The 22,628-nt window shown below is 48.4% G+C and overlaps 1 protein-coding gene and 1 pseudogene across 3 annotated transcripts; one reads left to right on the forward strand and one right to left on the reverse strand.

The window, feature by feature from the left end:
* Positions 1 to 2,107: 2,107 nt before the first annotated feature.
* Positions 2,108 to 17,318, forward strand: CLU (clusterin). 3 transcript variants are annotated; one of them, XM_011359353.2, is made up of 9 exons: positions 2,108 to 2,227; positions 5,873 to 6,001; positions 7,263 to 7,411; positions 9,701 to 9,871; positions 11,275 to 11,686; positions 12,791 to 12,892; positions 15,647 to 15,876; positions 16,635 to 16,807; positions 17,063 to 17,318. In XM_011359353.2, exons 2-9 carry the CDS (start codon positions 5,908 to 5,910, stop codon positions 17,070 to 17,072), a joined length of 1,341 nt encoding a protein of 446 aa, XP_011357655.1. In that variant the 5' UTR covers positions 2,108 to 2,227; positions 5,873 to 5,907; the 3' UTR covers positions 17,073 to 17,318. The 3 variants fall into 3 exon arrangements, with proteins under 3 accessions (XP_011357655.1, XP_011357657.1, XP_011357656.1); XM_011359354.2 differs by lacking the exon at positions 2,108 to 2,227 and adding an exon at positions 2,812 to 2,929; XM_011359355.2 differs by lacking the exon at positions 17,063 to 17,318 and having other exon boundaries at positions 2,131 to 2,227; positions 16,635 to 16,811.
* LOC111739168 lies at positions 8,514 to 8,632 on the reverse strand (annotated as a pseudogene).
* Positions 17,319 to 22,628: the final 5,310 nt, after the last annotated feature.

The raw sequence follows: 22,628 nt of genomic DNA on the forward strand, positions 1-22,628 counted from the left end.
CTCCCAGTTCCGGGGGGTATGCAAACAAAGGCAGGATGACCACCTGGTGCGGATGTTGGTTGGGGGAGGAGAGGGTAAGATTCAAGTTTTGTGAGAGGGCTGAACCAGTTGACCTCTATGATCTACTTAGAATATTCTCAACCTAGTGATGTATTTATGGTGCTTTCAAAATATGCATGTTTCCTCTTAAAGTTAAATCTTCTGAGCCTCGTTTGCTTAGTAGCTGGAGTAATCAAGTCATCCTTCCCAGGGGACCACAGTCTTGGCTGTGAATCATGTTATTTTCTCCTAGTCCCTTCTTCCCTCCTCCCTTTCCCTGCTTCAGCTGACTAAGGCAGATCTGCTTGCTTGTCTTCCAAAGTTTGATTTTTAAAAATATAATTATCACAGGTTTATGCCTCCTATGCCGGATGCTGGGGGAGCCATAGAACAGAAAAGTTACAAGAAGCGTGCTCAAAAACAATTCTTCTGACTTCAGGCATTGATATGCTACGGAGGAGGCAGTTTTCATAGAAAATGTAGCTGTTACTGATAATTAGACTTTTTTTTTTTTTAAAGGAAAATAAAGCCTCAGGAGAAAAAATATTGCTCCAAATTTTTGCTAGATTTTTTTTTCTTCTGAGCTGATGATATCATACTAGCACTATCTCAGGTTAGGTTGAAGTGGGGAACTTAGAGATGATACAAACCAAATTCCTCATCGTCTAGAAGGCACAGAGACCCCGGGGGCAGAGTGGTTAGTCCAAGGTCACCCAGTGCTTCGGTGCAGAGCTGAGACCGTAGTCAGAATTCCATGCACCCAGCTCAAGTTCCTGGAACTTCACAAGCCTGGAAGCTTTCTCCAGGCTCCCTCCTGAAGTGGCGTGAGGTCCTACTTGCCCCTGGACTTTGGGCAATCAGAGACGGGGCCTCTAGTGATATCCCGAAAGTAATGAACAGGAAAACTCAGCCCCTGACCATACAGCTCTCCTTTAAACCCTTTCATCTCAAGTGTTTTTCAAAGCTGGCCGCCAAAACCAGGCTGCCTACACCTGTCTCGTCCTCCCACCTTACCCCATCAGTGAGAGAAACACTCTCCAGCCCCTTATCCTTTTTCTTGGTGCTCAAACACCCTGGAGGTCCAGAGTGGGGGCCCCTGCTTCTTCCCCAAGAAGTAGCTATACCCGAGGGGCTACTGAGCTGGTCTGCTCCCTGCCAGGGGTGGTGTGATGGCTCCTATCCCACTGCCACATGGAAGCCACTGGCCAAAGGGGGTACAGAAATAAGCTTCCTCCTGTCAGCAGAGGGAACTTGGGGCAGTTGGAGGCTAGTGAGCCCCTTTGTAAACAGGATGGGTAGCATAATTTTTGAGGCTCGGTGCAAAGTGAAAATGTGGGCCCCTTGGTTCAAGAACTGATAAGAGTGTCAAGCGGCAGCACTGGTGCATCAAACCAAGTGCAGAGATGCAGGGTCCCATGTCCATAGAGCCCACCGTGCTTGGCTGGATCTCAAGTGGATGGAGACTACATGCTTATAGTCCAGGAATCAAAGAGGCCGGGAGCTTCTTCTTCCCCAAATATATGCTCTGTTCATCCCTAAAAACATTTCTCTCTCCTCTTGGCCAGCTGGTCACTGTGATGGTTCCGGACGTCGGCATTTCACCCTTTGTGTTTTCTTCTTGAGCACAACACCCCTCTCCATCTCACCCTCATTATTTCTGTTGCTTTTCTACTTAAATGAAAGGAGAGGAACGGCACATGTTTGATGTGAAAGATTAACGTTCAAGAGGGCTGCTGGACTGTGAGGTTTTATTTTGGGCTAGGACCAGCTAGGGGCGCAGGGGACCCCCTCCAGTCCTGACGAGAGAGGAGCCCAGCTGTGCACGTTAACTCAGGCTCTTCCATCGCGGGGGCGCCGTCCCCCAACTCTGAACCCCCGGGGAGAGGTGCGAGACGACCCCAGGGTCTGTCTCCCTTGGAGCGCAAGACAAGGCCTTTCGCGGTGCTGCTGCGCCCCCCGGCGCCTCTTGCGGGATGCTGCACCGGATCCCCGCACCCCCGCACTCCCCTCCCGCGCCTGCTTCCAGAAAGCTCCCGGTGCATTCCCCGGCATTCTTTGGGCGTGAGTCATGCAGGTCTGCAGCCAGCCCCAAAGGGGGTGTATACGAAGCAGAGCTCTATAAATACGGGCGCTGCACCGCGCTCGCCACGCAGCGTCGCCAGGAGGAGCACACGAACACCACTGACCGGTGAGATGTCCCCACCTTTCCTACCCTTGCCCAGATCCTCACCCGGACTGATGGGCGGGCGGGGGTGGCAGGTGGGCGAGGAGAGGACAATCGCTAGTAGACACAGAGTTGTCAGAGCTGCGCTTGGGATGGAGTCAAGGGAGCCTGGGAAGGTAGGTGGCCCGATCTCCATCACCAGGCAACCGAGGAGGGGGCCAAATAGCTGGGGACAGCGCACAGGCTGGGACTCAGCTCATTAGCTCCAAACACAATTTTGTGGGTAAATAGAACAGGTGTAATGATTCTCTTTTTGCAAAGACGGGGGAAACTGAGACTTGGAGAACTGACCTCTATTGCCGGAGGCTCAGGCTATTGAGTGGTGGAGCCGGCCAGCACATAGGGCCTTGCTGCAGCATCTTCCCTGGAAAGGTACCATCTCCAGCAATGGTCGTCAGCTTGCATGCATGAGTCATCTTGTTTGCTTCAGAATTTTCTAGTTCCCTGGGTAGTGTGTTTATAAGTATGATGTTTTGATTTAAGTATATGTTGCAATCATTTAAATCCTACTCCTTTTACTTCCTAATGCACTAGGGTACATCAAGGGAAAGTCACACAACCTACATCAGACCTCAGACCTCAGACGTCTGATTCAACTGTCTCATTTTATAGATGATAATCTGAGGCCTGGAGGGGTTTAAGAGCATCTGCAAAGATAAACAGCAAGTAGGTGTCAGAAGAGAGATTAGAGCTGCAGCTTCTTGACCTTCCAGAATTTCTGGACCTAATGAAAAAAAGAGCTGGTTATTAATTTTTTTTTTTTTTTAAAGAGAGAGGTTAGGAATTTAAGATTAAGTACAGATACTATAAAAGGATGCTCATGAGAGTGTTCATGATCATAATAATGGGAAATTACAATTTAAATGTCCAGTCTTGTGGGGTAGCAAAGTAGAGTAGATCAGAAAACTGACTATTATATATCCACAAAAGTGTGCTTATAAAGAATATTTGATATAGTGGATGTAAAGAAGCGGATTGTAGACAAATGCATAGGAAATAGAAGGAAATATACCACAGAGGTAATATTTCCCTTTGGATGGTATGAATTACGTGTGAATTATGTTCTCATTTTTCTTTTGGTTTAGTTTTCTATACTTAGTGGGGAAGTAGGGTAAGACCTTGAGCCTTGGGCTTCAGACTCTGCGGCTTACTAGCTGTATGGCTACTTTGCTCAGGTTCCGTGCCCCCCCCCCCCCAGGCGCTCTCTGCACGGTTTAAGCCCTCCTGCACGGAAGAGGGGGGAAGGAAGGCTGCCCAGTGGTGGTGGGAAAAGGAGGGTATTCGTGGCTCTTCTAATCAGAGAAGTTGACAGCCAGTCACCCCGGCCCGGAGATGGGAGGGGAGGTGAGTCAGCGCGACGGGAGGGCAGGTCACCGCGCTGCCACCGATCTAGTGGCATCATATCGCCTGCAAGCATGTGAGAAAAGCGGATTCTGAATCAGCATCAGCATTATAACAAGACCCTCAGGTGATTCATAGGTACTTTAAAGTAGCTGGTCATTGCACTAAAGCAAAGACACACTATCACGGAGGGACCACAGGTGACCTCTGTGTGCCTGCTTCTGTTCTTTTGCCCCTTTCCAAACCTGCTACCTGCTCCCACCTCTCCAAGAGATATTGTCAATGCTCATGCTTGGTCTTACATCAAATTCTGAAGTCGTCAGAATTCACCACGATTATATAGGACACTGTGTTTACAAAATACATTCTCATCTCTGAGGCCTATATCAGATCCATTTTACAAAGAAACTGAGGCCCAGAGACTTAAATGACTTGGTGTCAAAGAAAGATCACTGGACTGGGTGTTGGGAGAGCTGGGTTCTCATCCTGGGATTGCCATGAACTTGCCATGGGCCATGGGGGAGTCCCATCCTGTCTCTGGGTTCGACCTCCCCTCTGGGGTGGAGGAATTGGGCAGAAGACTGATCTCTTTCCTGGCTCTGAGTTCAATAGCTCCACATGAACCTTAGGCTCCTGGTGGGAGACCCTGTAGTGGCTGCTGGGATTCCAGACTCCTTATCCAGTGCTCTTGCCTTTGGCTGCCCTCCACCTCCTTTCTTTAGGACCCAACACCTTGTTTTCTGAATTTCTCAGAAGTGATTGCTACCGGGGGCCTTGCAGGGAATTGTGCGAATAGTGTAAATGGTGTATTGTGCCGGCTTTCTCTGTCTAGACAAAGGCTCTGCCCTGCTTGAGGCATTTCAGGCTTCAGTGAGCAGCTAGGGCAGAGCCTGTTAGACCGGGACCTTCCAGCAGGCCTGAAATAGCGCCCTGGCTCAGCTGCCCACCCTGTCTTTGAGGAAGGCGAAGACCCACTCTTTCTTCCATGCTGCTTCTGTGCTCTGGGCAGCTGGTTTGGGAATCACAACTCGGCTGCCTTACTAACTACTCTTCAGGAGAGGTTTGCCTTATTAATCCTCTACCCAGCATCCAGATGGGCCTGCTGAGCTGAGAGCAGTTTCTGGACGTGCACAGTTTCGGGAAGGGGGCACCTCACCTCCCCGTTTTGTTATGAGAAGTGGGTGAGTTCAGATAAGCAGTTGCGGAGGTGGGGGACGCGTGGATTACAGGGGGAGGGGTTTCTGTTTTATGCAACAACTTCAGCTTCTGGGAAAGGGTCTATTGTGTAAGACCGGGCTGTCCCCAGGCTAAGGGCAGCCAGCCCAGAGTGGTGGCAGGAACGCCTTGGCAGGGAACCCTGCTGTGGGTTTAAAGGGAATGAGCCTATGAAAGGGACCTGGCAGAGCAGAGGCCCGCGTCCTCCCACAGGGACTGCTCCTGGGAAGGCCTCAGGGCCCAAGTACCCATTGGTCCCAACCTTAACCCTTCGACTTTGTCCCTTCTTCTTTCCTCCCTGAGGACAAGTGTCCTTCCTTCTTGGCTTCACTCTTTATTTATATCCCCAATCCGTGCAGCCTCACAGTTGTGGCTCGAGTCTCACAACTAGGAGTGGCAAATGGATTTATTTTTCTGTGTCAACCCGAAGGGTTGGTTGTCAGTGCCTCAGACTCTTGAAACCGGTTTTAGGTTGTGCTGAGGCTCGGTGTGGACAAGTGCAGTGATTGATTGGTGATACTTGCTGTGGGCAGGATTAGTGGTGCACATGGCAGGAGGGCTGTCAGCTCTGGGATGCGATCCCCACTTGATGAGGGGACAGGAGAAGGCCAGATGAGTGATCCGATGGAGGTGTTTTCAGGGTTTGTCTGACATGAGCAGGTATCATCAGACGGACCCGTTTCTAGATTCAGAAAGCATGTGTGCCTTGCTCACACATATTTAGCTGTTATGGAGGAGGAGGAAGAAGAAGGCTTAGACCCAAGCCCAGGGCTCTGACTCCAGAATTTTTGTTTCTTCTGTATTAAGCTGCTGTTCTGTGGTCCCTCTCTGTACCCATTGCCTCTACTTTCTTTTGAACGTGTCCGTTGGCAAGTCTGATCTTTTCTCCCAACTTCCCTGAGGATAAAAATTCGGTGATGCCAGCTGAGAGGGGATAGCTAACGGCAAGGCCTCTGCAGGACTCCTGGGAAGCTGCTGCAGGCAGCAGGCTGGGCCGGAAACCAGCAGGCTGTCTAGCTGTTACCATGACAGTGTCCTGTTCTCTACAAACAGAGGCGTGCTGGGATTCCAGAATTGGAGGAGGCAAAATGAAGACTCTACTGCTCTTGGTGGGGCTGCTGGTGACCTGGGAGAACGGGCAGGTGCTGGGCGACCAGGCAGTCTCAGACAGAGAGCTGCAGGGTAAGTAGACCAGAGTACCACCCTTGACACACTTCCTTCTTGTCAGGACCCCAGGAGTTAAAGACCATTTTGTCAGGTCTGGTTTGCTCTGCCGTGCCGCTCTCTGAGCCTCCTCTCCTTGGCCACCTGGCCTAGGCTTTTTGTGGTCAGGTTGGCTTCCAGGCATTTTCAGGTGTATCGAAAGCCTTTTCCAGCTGCTGCGTCTCGTTCGGCTGTTTCCTTCCCAGTCTGTGTGGTCTGGCACCCACACCTCCTCTGTGAAGGTCCACAGAGTGTGGGCCATTTGAGCCTTTGTGGACTTCCCTTTTCTGAGTTTCCATAGCCCTCAGTACATGTATCTCTACCTTCCTACCGAGAACACCATGCTTCGTAGTCTTTGCTCACAGGGCAAGGAAGGGGAACCATCATTCAGTCTGAGGCTTGTCATCCTTCGGAGCCCGGCTGGTGGTCCCCAGTTCTGCCAGACCTTTCCTGAAATCCATCCTCCTTCCGTCCCACTCTCGTCTGACCTGCTGACCAGTCCTTTGTGTAGTAGTAAAAAATCCCACCTTTGAGATCAGACCCTGGTATGAGTCTGGCTCTGCCACTCCTTAGCCGTATAACCCTGGGCAGGTATCTTGATCTCACTGGGCTCCTTTTTCTCCGTTTGTGCAATGGTAATAATCATAGTGCCCGCAGTATTAAAGACAATGCATGTGAGGTGTCTATCTCAGTGCTTTAGCTGGTCCTTTGGTGACATTGTCTAATTGCATTTGTCACGGGGTGTTGTGTCTTGGTCACAGGCTCCTTGAGGAACAGTGCTATTCATTTATTCACCTTTGCTGTCTCTGTCACCGTGCATTGGAGAAATCCAGATGTTTGGTTAAATTGAATTCTAGAAAGATTTATATACAGAAGATAATATTTCATATTGCGGTGCTGAAGAGGTTACGCTTCTAGGATTTTTTTTCCTTGAAATTTTCTTCTGTGGCTGGGCAGGTTCGTTCTCCAGCTGGCAGGGGCACAGTGCCGCTGACCCTTCAATGGGATGTGCCCGCTCCGAAGGTTTGTGTTTCTCGGACCCTGGGTCCACAATGAGCCTTGTGAGTGGAACCTGTGTCAGAGCATAGCTGGAGACCGAAGGCTGCCTGCCAGGGGTTTCCTAGCCTGGACAGCCCCTGGACCCAGCTGCCTTTCTGACCATTCTAGCAGGTTCCAAGAGATATCTCCAGCACCATCTCTTCCTCTCACCTCATTTTACCTCCCTGCCCTTCTCTTGCAGAAATGTCTACTGAGGGGAGTAAATACGTCAATAAGGAAATTAAAAATGCCCTCAAGGAGGTGAAACAGATCAAGACCCTCATAGAACACACGAACGATGAGCGCAAATCATTGCTCAGCAGCTTAGAGGAAGCCAAGAAGCAGAAAGAGGTAAGGAAGAGACATGGGACCACGTCTTTGCTTTCACCCTCCTCACTGGAGGGGAGGGAGGGCAGGTCCTGGCTCCTCGTGAGATGTCCCGCTGGGATGCCTCGTTGATCCTCAGTCCCTGATGCCGAGACTATAGTTAAGAAATAGGGAGGGTTTATTTGCTTCCAAAAAGCTTCAAAGGGTAAGAGCTTGGATGTGCTTTTGTTACAAGCCCAACCCAGAGCCTGATGCCCAGATTCGCTTCAATAGATTTTTCTAAACACTGACAATGGCCGAGATCCAAGATAGGGTCTGTTGCAGGGTAGGAGGGGGATGGTGCCTTACCTTCAGAAAGCTAGTAGGGGCAGGGCAACACCTTTGGGGTAAGGCAGGTGCATACTGTATTGCCCCATATCTTTCTAGAGTTGGAGACTACTTCATAAAGAGACCCTAAGTCTGATAATGAACATAGTGGGTCCAGGCTGTGCTAATGATGCAACAAAACTAAAATAACTGATTCGATGAATAATGTATTTTAAAATCCAATAGTCTTAAGAGTATCTTAAAAACCTGCTCCCATTGCCACCCTGCCCCTAATGAAGAAAGACGCTAAGATGGGGACACCTGCCACCTTCACGATTCATAACGCGTAGTAAAAACATTTTAAAGCCTCTGAGAACTTCTGCAGTAAAGAAACCCATGTAACTTCATTTAACTCAGTGTTTTCCAAAAAAAAATTGACCAGAGAAGCCACTTTTTTCCCCGATAGCTTTAGCACAGTTTCATGGAAGCCGCTTAAGGAGACGCTGGCCTGGATGCAGCTCTAACTTTCTTTGAAACTTAGTGCCCTTTCTTGGCTTCAGGATTAGTTCTCGCCATTCTGTGAGAATCCTCGAATAGCTCCTGTGGGAGGACCAAGTCTTGTTCTCAAATTTTTATGGTTAACATGGGAGTTTGATATTCGACAAGCCAGATTTTATGATAAAGCTCCTCGAGTTTGGAAAAAGACTCCACTGCTGCTGCTGCTGCTGCTGCTTTTATTTTTTAGGCGAAGCAACCCTTGGTTGACCTCACAGATTGCAAGGACCTTGTCAGCTTACAATCCCTTATCTTTTATTTTTTACGCCTACAGCACCTGGTCTTCCGAGGTAGTCTCCCATCCAAGTGCTAACCAGGCCCGACCCTGCTTAGCCTCTGAGATCAGACGAGATCGGGCTTGTTCAGGGTGGCATGGCCGTAGACTCCACTGCTACTTAGTTGAGGAATATGTGACGCTGAAAGTGACCAGCAGGTGTAGTCGGCGCTTGTGAATTGGCTCAGTAGGAGGTGTGGGCGTCTTCTCCAGCACAGAGCAGGGGACAGAGAGCAGGACGATAGAATAACTCGAACTCCTTCTGATTAGATCTTCACAGTGTCTTCATGGTCTGCTTCATTCTCCTTTGAAGAGTAATACACTCATTCATCAAAATTTGAATATAGAAAAGTAGAAGAGGTAGTTTTTCGTAACCCTTATGCTTAAGGACAATTCACTGTTAATGTTTGATCTATTTCTTACTACTTTTTTTCCTATACTTTTTTGACAGTGGCTGTGTTCGAAATCATGAATTTTTAACAGGAAATATGCTTACTTTAATGTTAAAACTTATTGTAAACATCCCTTATAATGCTGTACTTCTCAGCCCTTTGTATGTACCATGATTTGCTTAACTTGTTCCCTAGTTTTGAGCATCTGGATTAATTCTAGTATTTTTCCTTTGTGCCATAAACATACATGGGAACACATAGCTTTAAACATGAGAATTTGTCCTTTATTGTAGGATTTCCTGGCATAGATTCTCATAGAATTATTGAGTCAAATGACGTGGGTATGTTAGAGGGTTTTGATAGTTTGGTGATTTTGATTTTGAAAGCCTATTCCTGGCGCATGTCAGGGACCATGGTTCCAATAGACACTTAAGATTCAGGGAGCCTCCAGGAGCTTTGGAAGACGATGTTAGCACCAAAAGGTGAGCCTAGGAAGTGTGGTATAAGTGAAAGTTCAATCCTGGGGTAAAGACTCTAAGTGCAGAGTCAGAGAAGGAGAGGCTGGGGAGGACTAAGGGGCAGTCGGGTGCTGAAGATGAAAGGATGTGTAAAGCTGGATGAGGAGGGAATTTCAGGTAGACGGAAAAGGGAATGAATGAGCCAGAGCAGGGGTGGGAATTAGCACACCGTGTGGCCAGCTGTGGGAAGGCCTGCCTGGGTCTGGGGGAGCCCAGCACCATTGCCGTGGTTTCTGTGTGGCTAACCTGGCCTTGTGTCCTTCTGTAGGATGCCCTAACTGATACCAAGGAAACTGAAATGAAGCTGAAGGCATCCCAGGGGGTGTGCAATGAGTCTATGATGGCCCTCTGGGAGGAATGCAAGCCCTGCCTGAAACAGACCTGCATGAAGTTCTACGCACGCGTCTGCAGAAGCGGGTCGGGGCTGGTTGGCCGCCAGGTGAAAAGGGGAAAAATCCTCCTTAAGTGCAGCCTAGGCTCTGAGTGGGGAATGAAGGATCTGAATGAAATATTTCTGTCATTTTTCACCCAATTCCAATGTGGAGTTTTTTCCCCCACTAAGCAGTTCACTGACACCAGCAGGTTGTCCTACTATTCAACTCAATTCTGATACGATCTACTTCGAAGTAGCATCAGAGCCCACAGGTTAAGGGCTGAGTTCCATAAGACTGCCCCACCTCCATCCCCTTCAGATGCCAATCACATGTCCAGATTGTCACCTGCGCTGCTTCTGACTGGCTGTAGATTGGAGGTTCCTGCAATCCCCTCCTATGGTTTGATGAATTTGCTAGAATGGCTCACAGAATGCAGAGAAACACTTTACTGACTCGATTACAGATTTATTAAAAAAGGATAGAACTCAGGAACAACCAGATGGAAGAGATGCATAAGGCAAGATATGGGGCAACTCTCCTCAGATATCTTACATGTTCACCAGTCCTGTACTTCGGGTTTTAATGGAGGCTTCATTGCATAAGCATGGTTGATTAAATGATTGGTCATTGGCAGAAGATTCAACCTGCAGCCCCTCTTCCATCCCCAGAAATCAGGGGTTGCTACTGAAAGTTCTAATCATGGTTGGTTCCCCTAGCAACCAGCCTCATTCTTAGGTGTTTTCCAAAAGTCACTTCGTTAACATAACGCAAGTCACCTTTACTGACCTCATCACAGGACATTCCAAGGGTTTTAGGAGCTCTTTGTTAGAAATATGTATTCTTTATCAGAAGTCACAATATCACAGTTTCTTTTCACGAGCCAGATGCAATTGATTAGTTCTGGCTGCATATGGGCCCAGAAAGCCATCATCAGTTAGTAATGATTGCTGTGCGTGGAGAACTGTGGAGTCATAAAAAGCATTTGCGCCAGGTGTTGGCCATCTCTTAGAAGATTCTTATGGCTGTGTCCAGTTACACTGAAGGAATTGAGAATTTTTAGTACATTAATGTTGATCCCATCCTCCCCTGAGGGTCTTGCTCATTGGAACTCACGAATTTTGCTGTTCACCGGAAGGCATATCAATTGGCCTTTGGCTGAGCAGGGGTGGGGATCATTGGTGGTCAAAGAGGACAGCAGCCCAGTCTCGAGTGGGAGGCTCTGGAACTCTCTCAGCCTCATGGGGCTTCCTAAACTCTTCCCCAGTGGGGTGAGTAGAGTGGAAGGGCATTGGCCTGACAGTTCAGAGAGCGGGGAGCCAGTCCCAGTCCCTTTGGCATGGGCCGTGTGACTCTAAGGAGCCCCAGCTAAGTGAGGGGCTAGGCCGGGCCCATGTCAACAGGAGCGGAGCGCAGGAGGCTGGGGCTTCAGTGGGCTTCTCCTAAGGGTTCCCTGTGCTGCCTTCCACAGCTGGAGGAGTTCCTGAACCAGAGCTCTCCCTTCTACCTCTGGACTAACGGGGACCGCATTGACTCGTTGCTGGAGAATGACAGGCAGCAGACCCACGTGCTGGACGCCATGGAGGACAGATTCAAACGCGTGTCCAGTATTATGGACGAACTTTTCCAGGACAGGTTCTTCACCCGGGAGCCCCTGGACACCTCCTACTTCTCGTCCTTCGGCTCATCCCCAAGGAGGTCTCTCTACTTCAGTCCCAAGTCCCGCTTGGCACGGAACATCATGCCTTTCCCCATGTTCAGACCCCCACACTTCCAGGACATGTTCCAGCCCTTCTTCGACATGATAAGCCAGGCTCAGCAGGCCATGGATGGCCACCTCCACAGACTTCCTTACGAGTTCCCGATGGCGGAATTCACGGCAGGTTAGAAAGTTGTCTCGTTTCTCCTAAGAAGGGGTGGGAACTATCAGCTGGTTGAGAGGCCCATCAGATGCTGGGAACTATGCTGGGACTTGGCAAGTGTCATCTCGATTTCTCTCCAGCAACCCCATGAGGGTGGGAGTAACCCCACTGAAGGAACAGAAAACAAGGACAGAGAGATAAAGGAGTGTGTCCAGGTTTTCACAGCCTGTAAAATAGGACCCGGTCAAGTCTAGCCTTGCGGAACTTGGAGTCCGTGTTTTCTCGGGTGTACCATGCCCCTTCCAGCAACTGGTGGGCATCACATTGAACCTTCTCCTCTAGAGAACCTCTTGGGAACTTAGGTGGCTTTCTGTGGACCCCATGTGTACATTGATGACAAATTATACAATCGGCCCATATGATAGTTAAGAAAGCTGTTCGTAGCTATAACCTTAGGGCCTGGTAGAGAATGGACACACAATGAATATTTTTTGAATGAGTGAAGTCTGATTTGGACATGAAAAGCCAATACTTGCAGAAGCGACTTCCTTCATTGAACCAATAGACACTGGTTGGCCAGCACCATCTCCTAAATGCTGTGGTTTAACTGGCAGCAGGGTTCGGCTTGAAATGCATTGGAAATTCAGGGGAGCGTTGAATTCAACCAGCATTGACTGCATATCTGTAGCGGGGTCTGGGGGGCTTGTGTTATAAGGAGGCTTTAAGGGGGATGCCATTCCTGCCTTCGAGGGGCTTGATGACTGGCTAGGGGGAAAGAAAGGAGCCAGGTAAAATGCAGAGCAGACTGGGTTGTGATGCCAAGGTAAGTGCCAATAGCTGAGGGAGTGTGGAGGCAGGAGAGGGCTCGTCAGGTGGGTGTGGTAAGGGGGGAGGCCACACCCAGCTGGGGAAACCCTGGGAACCACCGCCTGGTCTTGCAGGGAGCCTCGACCAGAAGCCTGTGTCTGTGGGGAAATTCCAACCTGCTCTGCCTGCAGAATCATCTCAAAGGTCCAATCAGTAGTGTGTGTGGCGGGGGAGGTCAGAGAGGTCCGGGTAGCCCATCACCGGATTGCTAGGTATGGCTCCTTGGCATGACTTCCTCTTCTCTCATTTCTCTGGAAGACCATGATAACCGCTCTGTGTGCAAGGAGATCCGTCACAACTCTACGGGATGCCTGAGGATGAAGGACCAGTGTGAGAAGTGCCAGGAGATCTTGTCAGTGGGTGAGTCGGGGAGCCTTGGGTCCCTGGTACCTCAGTGGGGCTGCCTTGATGGGGTCAGACAGAAGGGAGTTCAGATTCCAGCTCTGCTGCCTTCTAGCCGTGGCACCAAGGGAGACACTTTGCCTCGCTTTGCCTGGGCCTCTTATCTGTAGATGAGGGTCAGGATGTGGAATCGTACCTGAAGTTGGGAAACTAAGTATACAGACTGCCTGCCACGTGCTCCAGCACACAGCTGACAGGCGGTCCAGGGAGGGGCTGCTATGCTTTTTAAAAAAGCCATCACCGTTTGATTTCCCCAGTTATTCTTTTCTCCTGAGGGCCAAGCATAGTAGACATCCTCATTTCCCCCTGCCGATGATTTTCAATAGTATGTTTTCCGTTTAGCAGACACTTACCACGTGACAGGCACTGTTCTAAACATTTTGCAAACAATTACGCATTTCCTCAGAATGACCCTAAGTTGGGTACAATTATTGCCCCTATCTTAACAGAGGTGCAAAATCAGTCAGAGAAAGGTTAAGTAACTTCCCAAGATTACTGGACAGCCCACGTGGGGGAGCTAGGTGTTTGGAATGTGTTCTTAACCAGTGCTTTGTGTTCTGCCCCCAGCGCACAGGGGTCACTGCCTGTGATCCCTTAGCTCTCCAGCAGCATTGCTGTCGGTTGGTTGGTTCCTGAGGCAAAGGAGATATAGCTCCCTTCAGCTGTTCCCCTCAGTTTTATCAGATCTGGACGCTGGCTGGTTTCTTCCTACTTTGCGATAATAGCTATAAAAGCATCTAGAATACTTCCTGGTTCATCATAGTCTGTGCTCAGAAAGAGTCAGTTGTTTCTCTTGTAAATAGAAGACCAGTCTTGTGGCTTTGCTCTTATTTAATATGTTTGGATTTTCCAGGGCCGGCCTTCAGAGTCCGGTTAAATACTCTGGCCTCATTCCTATAATTTTAGAAGCCACTGCAAAATAAATACAAGTGATATAAGAGGCTATGTATGAAGAAGTGTAGCCAAGCCTCTTTGGGCTGTTCCCATGAAATACCATAGTTAGAAAAGCATAAATTACGTAGTGCCTTGCTAGTAGAAAGTTAGTCCTAGTAAGGCCAGAAGGAAAGATGTACAGATGTCTAGGCTCAGACTGGCACCCCTGGCCCTGATCTTGGTGGCCACTGATCACAGCTTACCTAAACAGCTGCCTTCTTTTCTCCATGGAGGAACACGTGCGACCTCTTATTTAAGGTGCTTGCGACCACGTGAGCACGCGCTGGCCAGGAACTCCAGACTAGAATTTCTCAGCTTCGGCTCCATTGACATTTTGGCGCACATCGTTCTTTGTCACTGGGGACTGTCCCGTGCGCTGGAGGATGTTTAGCAGCATCCTTGGCCTCTACCCTCTAGATAGCAGGAGCCGTCCCCCCTCCCCGCCCAGGTGGGATAACTAAAAATGTTTTCAGACCTTGCTAATGTTTTCCGGGGGACAGGATCATCCCCTGACGCTCTAGACTGAGTCTCGGTTCTCAGTGAGTTTTCTTATTTTTTAATGATTTCCTGCTAAAAGAGTTAAGGTTATTCATTATCTTTTCTAACCTAGCTTCTTGTTAGTAATTCTATTTCTTGCCCCACCTAACATTTCATTTTGTTATAATATAAATGATTACATTGATTGATTTAACATAAACAACTACCTGTCTTCAGTGTGCAAAGGTCTCCTTTCCCCGGCCGTGCTTAGATGTGATGTGCTCTCCTTGGAACAGTTTTGAAAAATTTACGGAGAGGAAAAAACAGTAGTTTTTAAAAAACATAGTGGGTACTTACCAGCTCCTTTCAATTTGACAACTTGCAGTCAGTGCTCGGGGACCAACAAGAATGAACTCCATGTCCCCTGCTCTCCTGGTGAGCTTCGTGACCAGCTGTGGTGGGCAGGCGAGAAGCCAAGGGCCTCAGCCACCGGGCTGCTGTGCTTTGGGACTCAACAGTCCTGGCCAGCTTCTCTGCCGCGTGGACTCTTGGGGCCAGAATTTTCAACTCTGTAGATATGCCCAAAAGACAAGCTTGGAGAATTTTCCAGACCCCCAGACTCAGAATAGGAAGAGCCTAAGTCTGGGAGTTAAAGCCGTGGGTTCCATCCTGGTCCCATTGGTTGTTTAATCTATGACTTTAGACAAGTGATTTACTTTTGAGGGCCTCAATTTCATTACTGGTAAAAAAAAAAAAAAATTTTGTTACTGACAGTTCTTAGAATACATCTGATTATTAGAGATAATGGATGTTCAAAGCACTTACGTGGTATCTGGTACATAATAGGTGCCATACAAATGGCGGCTCTAAGTAACATCCCCCCTCTCCAGGAAGGATTCGTGGGGGAACTAGGGCAGCCAGGGCAGCTCCTGGTCTGAGCACGTGGAGCACTGAGATCCATGCTTCTCAGAGCGTGGTCAGTGCTGCTCACCACCGTCTCCAAGGAGATAAGGGTCTTGCATCAGAAGGTAAATCGACCATGTCACCGAGCACACTGTTTAGTTCAGATGACACTGTTTTCCAGAGCAAGACTTTCTCGATGAAGGAAGCCGTGTATTGATCTGCATTCTGGGGTGAGCTCTTAATTTTGTCACAGACTGATGACAAACGATTTGGGGACCAGCGCTGAGACGAGGTCCTGGCTTTAGGTTCCGGCTGCATGAACTGATTTCCATTCGCGTTTCTTCCCTTTTTAGCTTTCCCTTCACATGCCTGCCTTTTGTTTTTTTCACCTCTGGGCAGACTGTTCTGCCAGTGACCCCTCCCAGAACCAGCTGCGACAGGAGCTGAACAGTTCCCTCCAGCTTGCCGAGAAGTTCTCCAAGCTGTACGATGATCTGCTCCAGTCCTACCAGCAGAAGATGCTCAACACCTCCTTTCTGCTGAAGCAGCTGAATGAGCAGTTTAACTGGGTGTCCCAGCTGGCTAATCTCACTCAGAGCGAAGAACCATATCCTCTCCAGGTCACTACGGTGAGTCACGTCCCGGCCACACACTGAAGATGGGGCGCAAGCACGATCTGCAGGTGATGTGACCTTCCCCTGGGGTGTGAAACGGGATGAAGATACTAGGGGGGCTGCTTCTGCTTCTGATGGAACATTCGTCACATGGCAGGAAACATAAGACCTTTATGTACATGGTTGCATGAAAGCCTTGTCACCTAGTGAGGTGCAATGTCTTGCATCACCCCATTTTACGGATGAGGAAAGTGAGAGAGGTTCCACAGCTTGCCTGAGGTCGGAGAACTGATAGGTGAATCACCTGGGCATTGGAACCTGTCTGTCTGGCTTAGGACCATGTGCTCTTTCCATGAAGCTGCCTCGCTGCCCTGCACTGTGTGGGATAGCTCGTGAATTTGTGCATCGTTCCCTACCAGTGATAAAGAGCTTCTCCCTGGCACTGGGAACCTTTTTATTTTCTTTCCCTGATTCCTTTTCTACCACAGCTTGGCCAGTGGCTGCTCAAAGAAAACATGGTGGCTTGGAAATCACCACGGTGGCTTGGAAATGTTTTACTCCGTGGGGCTTCCCCTCGGCTGGTCATTGGTGGTGGCATTTACACCTTCCAAAGAGTGTCTCTGAATTAGAGCATTTCTGTTCACTGAGGTGATACATGTTGAGATTAGTAAAAAGCAAAAGGGCCCAACTGTCCAGATTGAAACCTGACTTTCGTTGCAAAATGGATCCAGTTAGGCCAATGTTTCAGCCCTTTTTCCTCCCTCTCCTTCTAGGTGGCTTCCCACAGTTCTGACTCCAGTGTTCCCACTGGCTTCACTAAGGTGGTTCTGAAGCTCTTTGATTCCTACCCCATTATGGTGACAGTCCCAGAAGTCTCCTGGGACAGCCCTATGTTTATGGAGACTGTGGCAGAGAAAGCTCTGCAGGAATACCGCCAAAAGCACCGGTGAGTATGCAGGCCTTAGCTCCAGCCTTGCCAGGCCCAGCGGCCCCTGGGAGCGGGAGAAACAGCCAAGTACCCAGCCTTCGAATGACCGCTCCCGCAGCTGGAGCCCAGACACGAAGCCAGGAAACCACGGGGAATTTTATTTATTTATTATTTTGGAAGATTTTCTTTCTCGTTTGATAAAAATGTGAGTGTTGGTTGCTGCCTCTCAGTGAATATGAAGCCCTCACCTTCTCCGTCCCCCTTCTTTTTCAGGGTGGAGTGAGATGTGACAGTTGCTTTTCCAAACATAGGGGCATCTGAGCCTGGTTGCCCCTGAGATGAACCACAGATCCCCCTAGAGAGAGCTCTGCATGTCACCAAGTGACCAGGCCCTGACCTCGAAGCCCTCCTGACCCTGCCCTGCCTCTCCTCCCCCTGGATGCTGCACTCTGATGCCTGCCCTTGCTGATCGTGGGAGGAACATCCCCTGCATGCTACTAACTCAATAAAACTGCACGTGTGCTCTGCAGCGGCCTCTCTTGAGCTGGTTTTTTCTACGTCCCATTCGTCTTCGTCTTGGTGTGGGCAATAAAAAAGAAGCAGAAGTAAAAAAGAAAAAGCAGTGGCTAAGATGGTAGCGGGGCATCATATGGTCGAGGATAAAAGGAATGTGACAATGAAGCTGGTCCAGTTCAAGAATTTCCTCGCTTTTAGGAAGAGCTAAGTAAAACAACTTTCTGAAAAGTGAACCTTTTCCATTCCATTATAAAACTGTTGATGTGTTCTGATTGGGGTGAGGGGAATATCCTGAAGGAATTCATTGAAAATTAGGGTGAGGGAGGGGTAATAATAAGGCATACTGGGTGTTCAATATATAATTGATTTCCTTAGGGAAACTATCGTCTCCAAAAGACAAAATGAGGCAATTTTCATTTTAGTTGTAAGGGCTTGAAATCCCTGTGGCACCATCTTCACTGTGGCACTGTGCGTCCACTATAGCTTTGCCTGGACTACAGGAATTTCTCCTCTGCTAGGGCTTTTTCTGATGATAGCTGGGCTGCAGTACCCGGTTCTGCCAGCAGGTGGCCCTGACTAACCATGCTGCTTATCTCTACGTTAAATTGGTAAGCTTTTCCATTTAAGAATACATAGTTATGCACAATTTTTGACTGCGTGGAGGGTTAGCACTCCTAACCTCTGCATCATTCAAGGGCCAACTGTATAATTACAGAACTCTGTCCATCAAATATACTTCGAATGGAAAAAAAATCTGGCTGCATCCCAGCTTTACAGCAAAATCCACAAGTAAATGAATAGCGCAGAATATTCTTAGGTCACTGTCCCTTGTCTCTCTCTTTTAAGTTATAAGCATCTCTGCTACACAAGCAACAAACTCTAAGCCTTAGCTTATGTCCAAAGAAGATAGCATTTTAGTATTTCTATCAAGAAATTCAGAGTAAAGTTAATATGAGTCACTTGGCGATATATAGAAATTAGGGTTGTGGGTTCAGAAGGCATTCGATAATATGGCCATAATTGTAAATTTTACGTTTTACATATCATGTTTCAAAAGTTATTTTTTGGTGTTCTATTGTTACGTTGCTAGATTCTGGCAGCCATTATATCCAGTTGTTTCTTTTTATACAACCTCCTTTAAACTCTCCTAGTCTAGCACCTGAAAAGACAGAGCCTAAAGCTGACTGTGAGCTTCCCTGGGACCTTCTTTCTGTCCTCTTTCCCCTTTGCACAGTGGCCTGGTTTGAGGCTCCTTGGATGTCCCTCTGTCCCTGATGGACGTTCCAGCCCGAGGTACTAGAAAAACTGAGGCAGGAAACGAGATCACCAAGATACAGGGACGAGATGTGGGTACTTCCGGAGGGGGGTTCTGTGGATAACGAGCCCTTGGTTTCTGACTTCTTGGGTTCTTGTGGCAAATGGGAGCAGGCCTTGTTCTGAGGGCTTGGCATCTGCCTAGGTGGCACCAACCTTGCTGTGAGCCCCTGTGTTGACACCCGACATGCCTCTGCCAGAAAGTTGTAATGATATAATTAATCTCTGATGACTAAAGGGTGAAATGACACTGGAGTTGCGTAGTGTGCAGCTTGTGCAACTGTACCCAGCAGCCATGGGCCAACCAAAGTGCTCTAGAACCTGGGCCAACCGCCATTAGGTCCAGACAACTGCCCTCAGGGCAGAGGTTATTGACTCCACATCCCAAAGGCTTCCAGGAGTAGCCTTCATTAGAGAAGTGTCACGTGATCTGGTGGGCCTTGATGGGAGAGCACCCAACTCTCGTTCCTCATGGCCCACACAGGCTATATTGAAAGGGACCTGTTTGCCTGTTCTTCACCTTGAAGTAGCGGGGAGTGGAGGAGGGGAGGGAGCCAGGACGCTGTGTGTGTGTGTGTGTGTGTGTGCGCGCGCGCGCGTGTGTGCGTGTGTGCACGCAGAGCAGAGCTCACCACCAAGTGGTGGGGTTGGAGGCGACAGAAGGGCCGTTCGACTCAGGCTTCACTCCCCTAAAGGGCCTCCAATTAGGCTTTTGGTATCATCTCCACTGGGGTTAGAGTCTGATCAGACTCACACTGACAGGACTGAAGGGAAGTGCTCGCCATGTAACAGTAGCTTCTTCCCACCCAGAGTGGGCTGGAGGCTTGGACTGCTGGCAGGGTCCTAAGGGGTACACGGGTGCTGCTTTCTGAGGGGACCTGAGTGAAGTTTGAGGCCGGCCCAAGGAAACCATCATCTTGCCTGGAGGAGACCACCTGGTAGTAGCAGTCTAGGTCACGTGACCAAGCAAGACACCGTTCGCCTCAGATAGCCTTGACCAAGGAGAAGACAGGAGGAGTCCAGAGCTGGCCTGGGCCCCCTTCCTACTCTGCTTTGGAAGGTTCAGAACCTGAGCAGGAGTGAGAGGGTAGAGGGTGTTCCCATCACTGCCCCCTCCCGCCCACTCCTTCTCTTAGGATGGGGGTGGGGAAGAGGTTTGATTTGGATATGAGATTGACATTCCAAAGAAAACTGATCCTTTACTAACTGATGTTTTCAGGAATAAAGAAATCAGCTTGAGATGTTATCAAGGGATGGGAACAGGGGTCAGAATGACTAAAATGGTTTCAAGTTTGTGCCTCCAAATGAGTTGAAACTCCACTCCAGGGGCTTTTTTTCATAATTAAGCATGAGGTTCAGATGTGAGATATACCAGGGAGAGGTCATTGAGAGTGAGGTTGTAGAAATAATAGGGATCATTTATCTGCAGGCATGAATCTGGTAAGTGGCAGAATTGGGATCAAACCCGGGTGATTCCAGGGTCCATGGGGCCATTACTGCCACCTCTTAGCTGCCCAGAGCTTCCCACTTCAGTATCCTATCCAGCCTCAGCATTTGCCTGGTAAATTCTAGCTGTAATGGAACAGTCTTGCAAACCTAGGAAGTATTAAATAATCCTAAAGACAACACAAAAAGGACTTGTTTCTGCAGCGTTTATTAGTAGAACTGACGATTACCAAATCCGTCAATACGATAACAGTAAATGCTGGACCACGTGGAACTAATTCACTTCCTCTACTTGGTGAAATTTGCATGTTTCCTTTGGGCTGGTGACCTCTCCCCACAATTCGACTTTGAGAGCCACTCATGGCCCATCAGCCCCAATGCTGTACTTTGATTTAGTTTCACACTGGCCTGGGGAAACACCATATCTATTTCTTCTTAGATGTTGCTGACAATCACTGTCCTCTGTTAGAGGTCCAGTCGTAGAGCACCATGCTCCAAGCCTCAGCACTGTGTTTTTCCAGGTCTCCCGAGATGAGACTGCGGGTAGCCGGCTCATGCTACCTGATGCTCAATTAGGTCAGTGCTGTGGGAGAGAGAAGCCAGCCAGTGGGAATCTGGAACAGAGGTTAATAAGGAGGAAGCAAAGAAGGGGAGAAAAAGGGATCCTTATCAGAGATGCCCTCGGGAGCCCAATTGCTAGGCTCAGTACACACTACTCGGTATCAAAAGACCCCGAACCAGAGGAAGAGGAAATTATATTCATCAAAAGCCTGAACCAGAAAGGACATCTAGGTTCTCTGCTAATTAGAAAGCCTATTTCCAGAATATTCTTTTGCCCTAGGCTTCCAGCGATTTAAGTTTTGCTAAATTTCAAGGTTTCAGACTTAAGCCATCGCGATCTGTCCCTTTATGTCTGTACTTCTCCCACTGCGTAGATGGGAGATGCCAGGAGACCACAAAACAAACATGGCACTCCTTTCTAGACCAGAAATGTTATCTAAAGCTTTGAAAAATAAAACATTACTCAAAAGTTTATAACACAATTACGTAATAAAATAGAATGCAAAATTCAGATTTAAAAAATTTAAATTCAAGCTATCGAAAATACGGGACAGCAAGACATACTTTGGGTAAAAATCTGAAGGTGCTGCCTTTCTGACTTGCTGTGTGACGTTGGACAAAGTTCTTCACCTCTCTGAGCCTTGGTTTCCTCATCTGTAAACATGGGATTTAGCGTGCTATGCTTATCTTTGTATTAAGTTCGCCAGTCCATCTTTCTTTGTATATCAGTCAGCGTCTTCCAGAGAAATAGAGCCAATGTACAGAGTAGATTTACTTCAAGGCATCGGTTCAAATGACTTTCCAAGCCTGCAATCTGTAGCCCCACAGGCTGGGAACTCAATCAAAAGCTCTCAAGACAGAATTTATTCTTCTCCCATAAAACTCCGCTTTTGCTTTTAAGCCTTTTCAGCTGGCTGCCTGAGGCCCATTCACCTTGTCAGGGGGAGTTCTTTTTAAAGTCAGCCGGTGGTAGGTGTTAACCACGTCTACAAAATACCTTCGGAGCGACACCTAGAGTAGCGTGTGATGAAATAACTCAGTACCACAGTAAGTTAACCCACAAAACTAACGGGCGCGCCTGGTGGTAGTGAGCAGGGTGGGTTTCGTGGGTGCTTGACTTACCTGGGCAGTGTCAGAAGGATCCTGTGCTTAATTTAGTGCTTTGCTGCCACCCTCCTGAAATCCTTGTTTTGCAGTGGGCCCCGAGAACTACTTAGCTGGTCCTGCTGAGGGGTCAGTCCTTGCTCTCATGGCCATGGACTTGGGCATTCTGGCTGAGCCGGGATCCGAGGAACTTCGGTCCGGGAGGGCTGGCCGGGTAGCCACGCTACACCATTTCCCTGACACGTCACCACATTCTCCCTGGTGTCACCATTTAACATCCTATGCACATCGGTCTGGTTTCCCTGAACAAAAATATAGATTCGTTTTTATTGGAGTAAAAAATACATAACATAAAATTACCATTTTAATTATTTTTCAGTGTACAGTTCAGTGGCATTAAAGAGTCACATTGTTGTGAAAGCATCACCACCACATCCAGACCTTTTTCATCTTCCCAAACAGCAACTGTCAAACGCTAACTCCTCATTCTATTTCCGGTCTCTATAAATTTGACTACCTTTCATATAAATGGAATCATACAGTCGTCTTTCTGTAGCCGGCTTATTTCACTTCACGTTAGATCCTCAAGTTTCATCCATGCTGTAGCATGTGTCAGAATATCCTTTCTTTTGAAGATCCAATATTCCATTGTATGCATATGCCACATCTTCTTTATCCAATCATCTGTCAGCTGACACTTGGGTCGCTTCTACCTTTTAGCTACTGTGACTAATGCTATGAACACGGCATGCAAATCTCTCCCCAAGTCCCTACTTTCAGCTTTTCTGGGTGTATATTCAGAAGTGGAATTGCTGGCTCATGTGGTCATCCTATGTTTAATTTTTTGAGGCACCGCCATACTGTTTTCTGCAATGACGGCTCCATCGTATCACTATTC

The sequence above is a fragment of the Pteropus vampyrus genome, unplaced genomic scaffold, assembly GCF_000151845.1.
Source record: "Pteropus vampyrus isolate Shadow unplaced genomic scaffold, Pvam_2.0 Scaffold47, whole genome shotgun sequence".
Lineage (NCBI taxonomy): Eukaryota > Metazoa > Chordata > Mammalia > Chiroptera > Pteropodidae > Pteropus > Pteropus vampyrus.

Coding starts and splice junctions, on each gene's coding strand:
- CLU (XM_011359353.2), top strand. CDS start 5,908: ATGAAGACTCTACTGCTCTTGGTGGGGCTGCTGGTGACCTGGGAGAAC. Junction 7,412..9,700: donor AAGCCAAGAAGCAGAAAGAG/GTAAGGAAGAGA, acceptor GTCCTTCTGTAG/GATGCCCTAACTGATACCAA. Junction 12,893..15,646: donor CCAGGAGATCTTGTCAGTGG/GTGAGTCGGGGA, acceptor ACCTCTGGGCAG/ACTGTTCTGCCAGTGACCCC.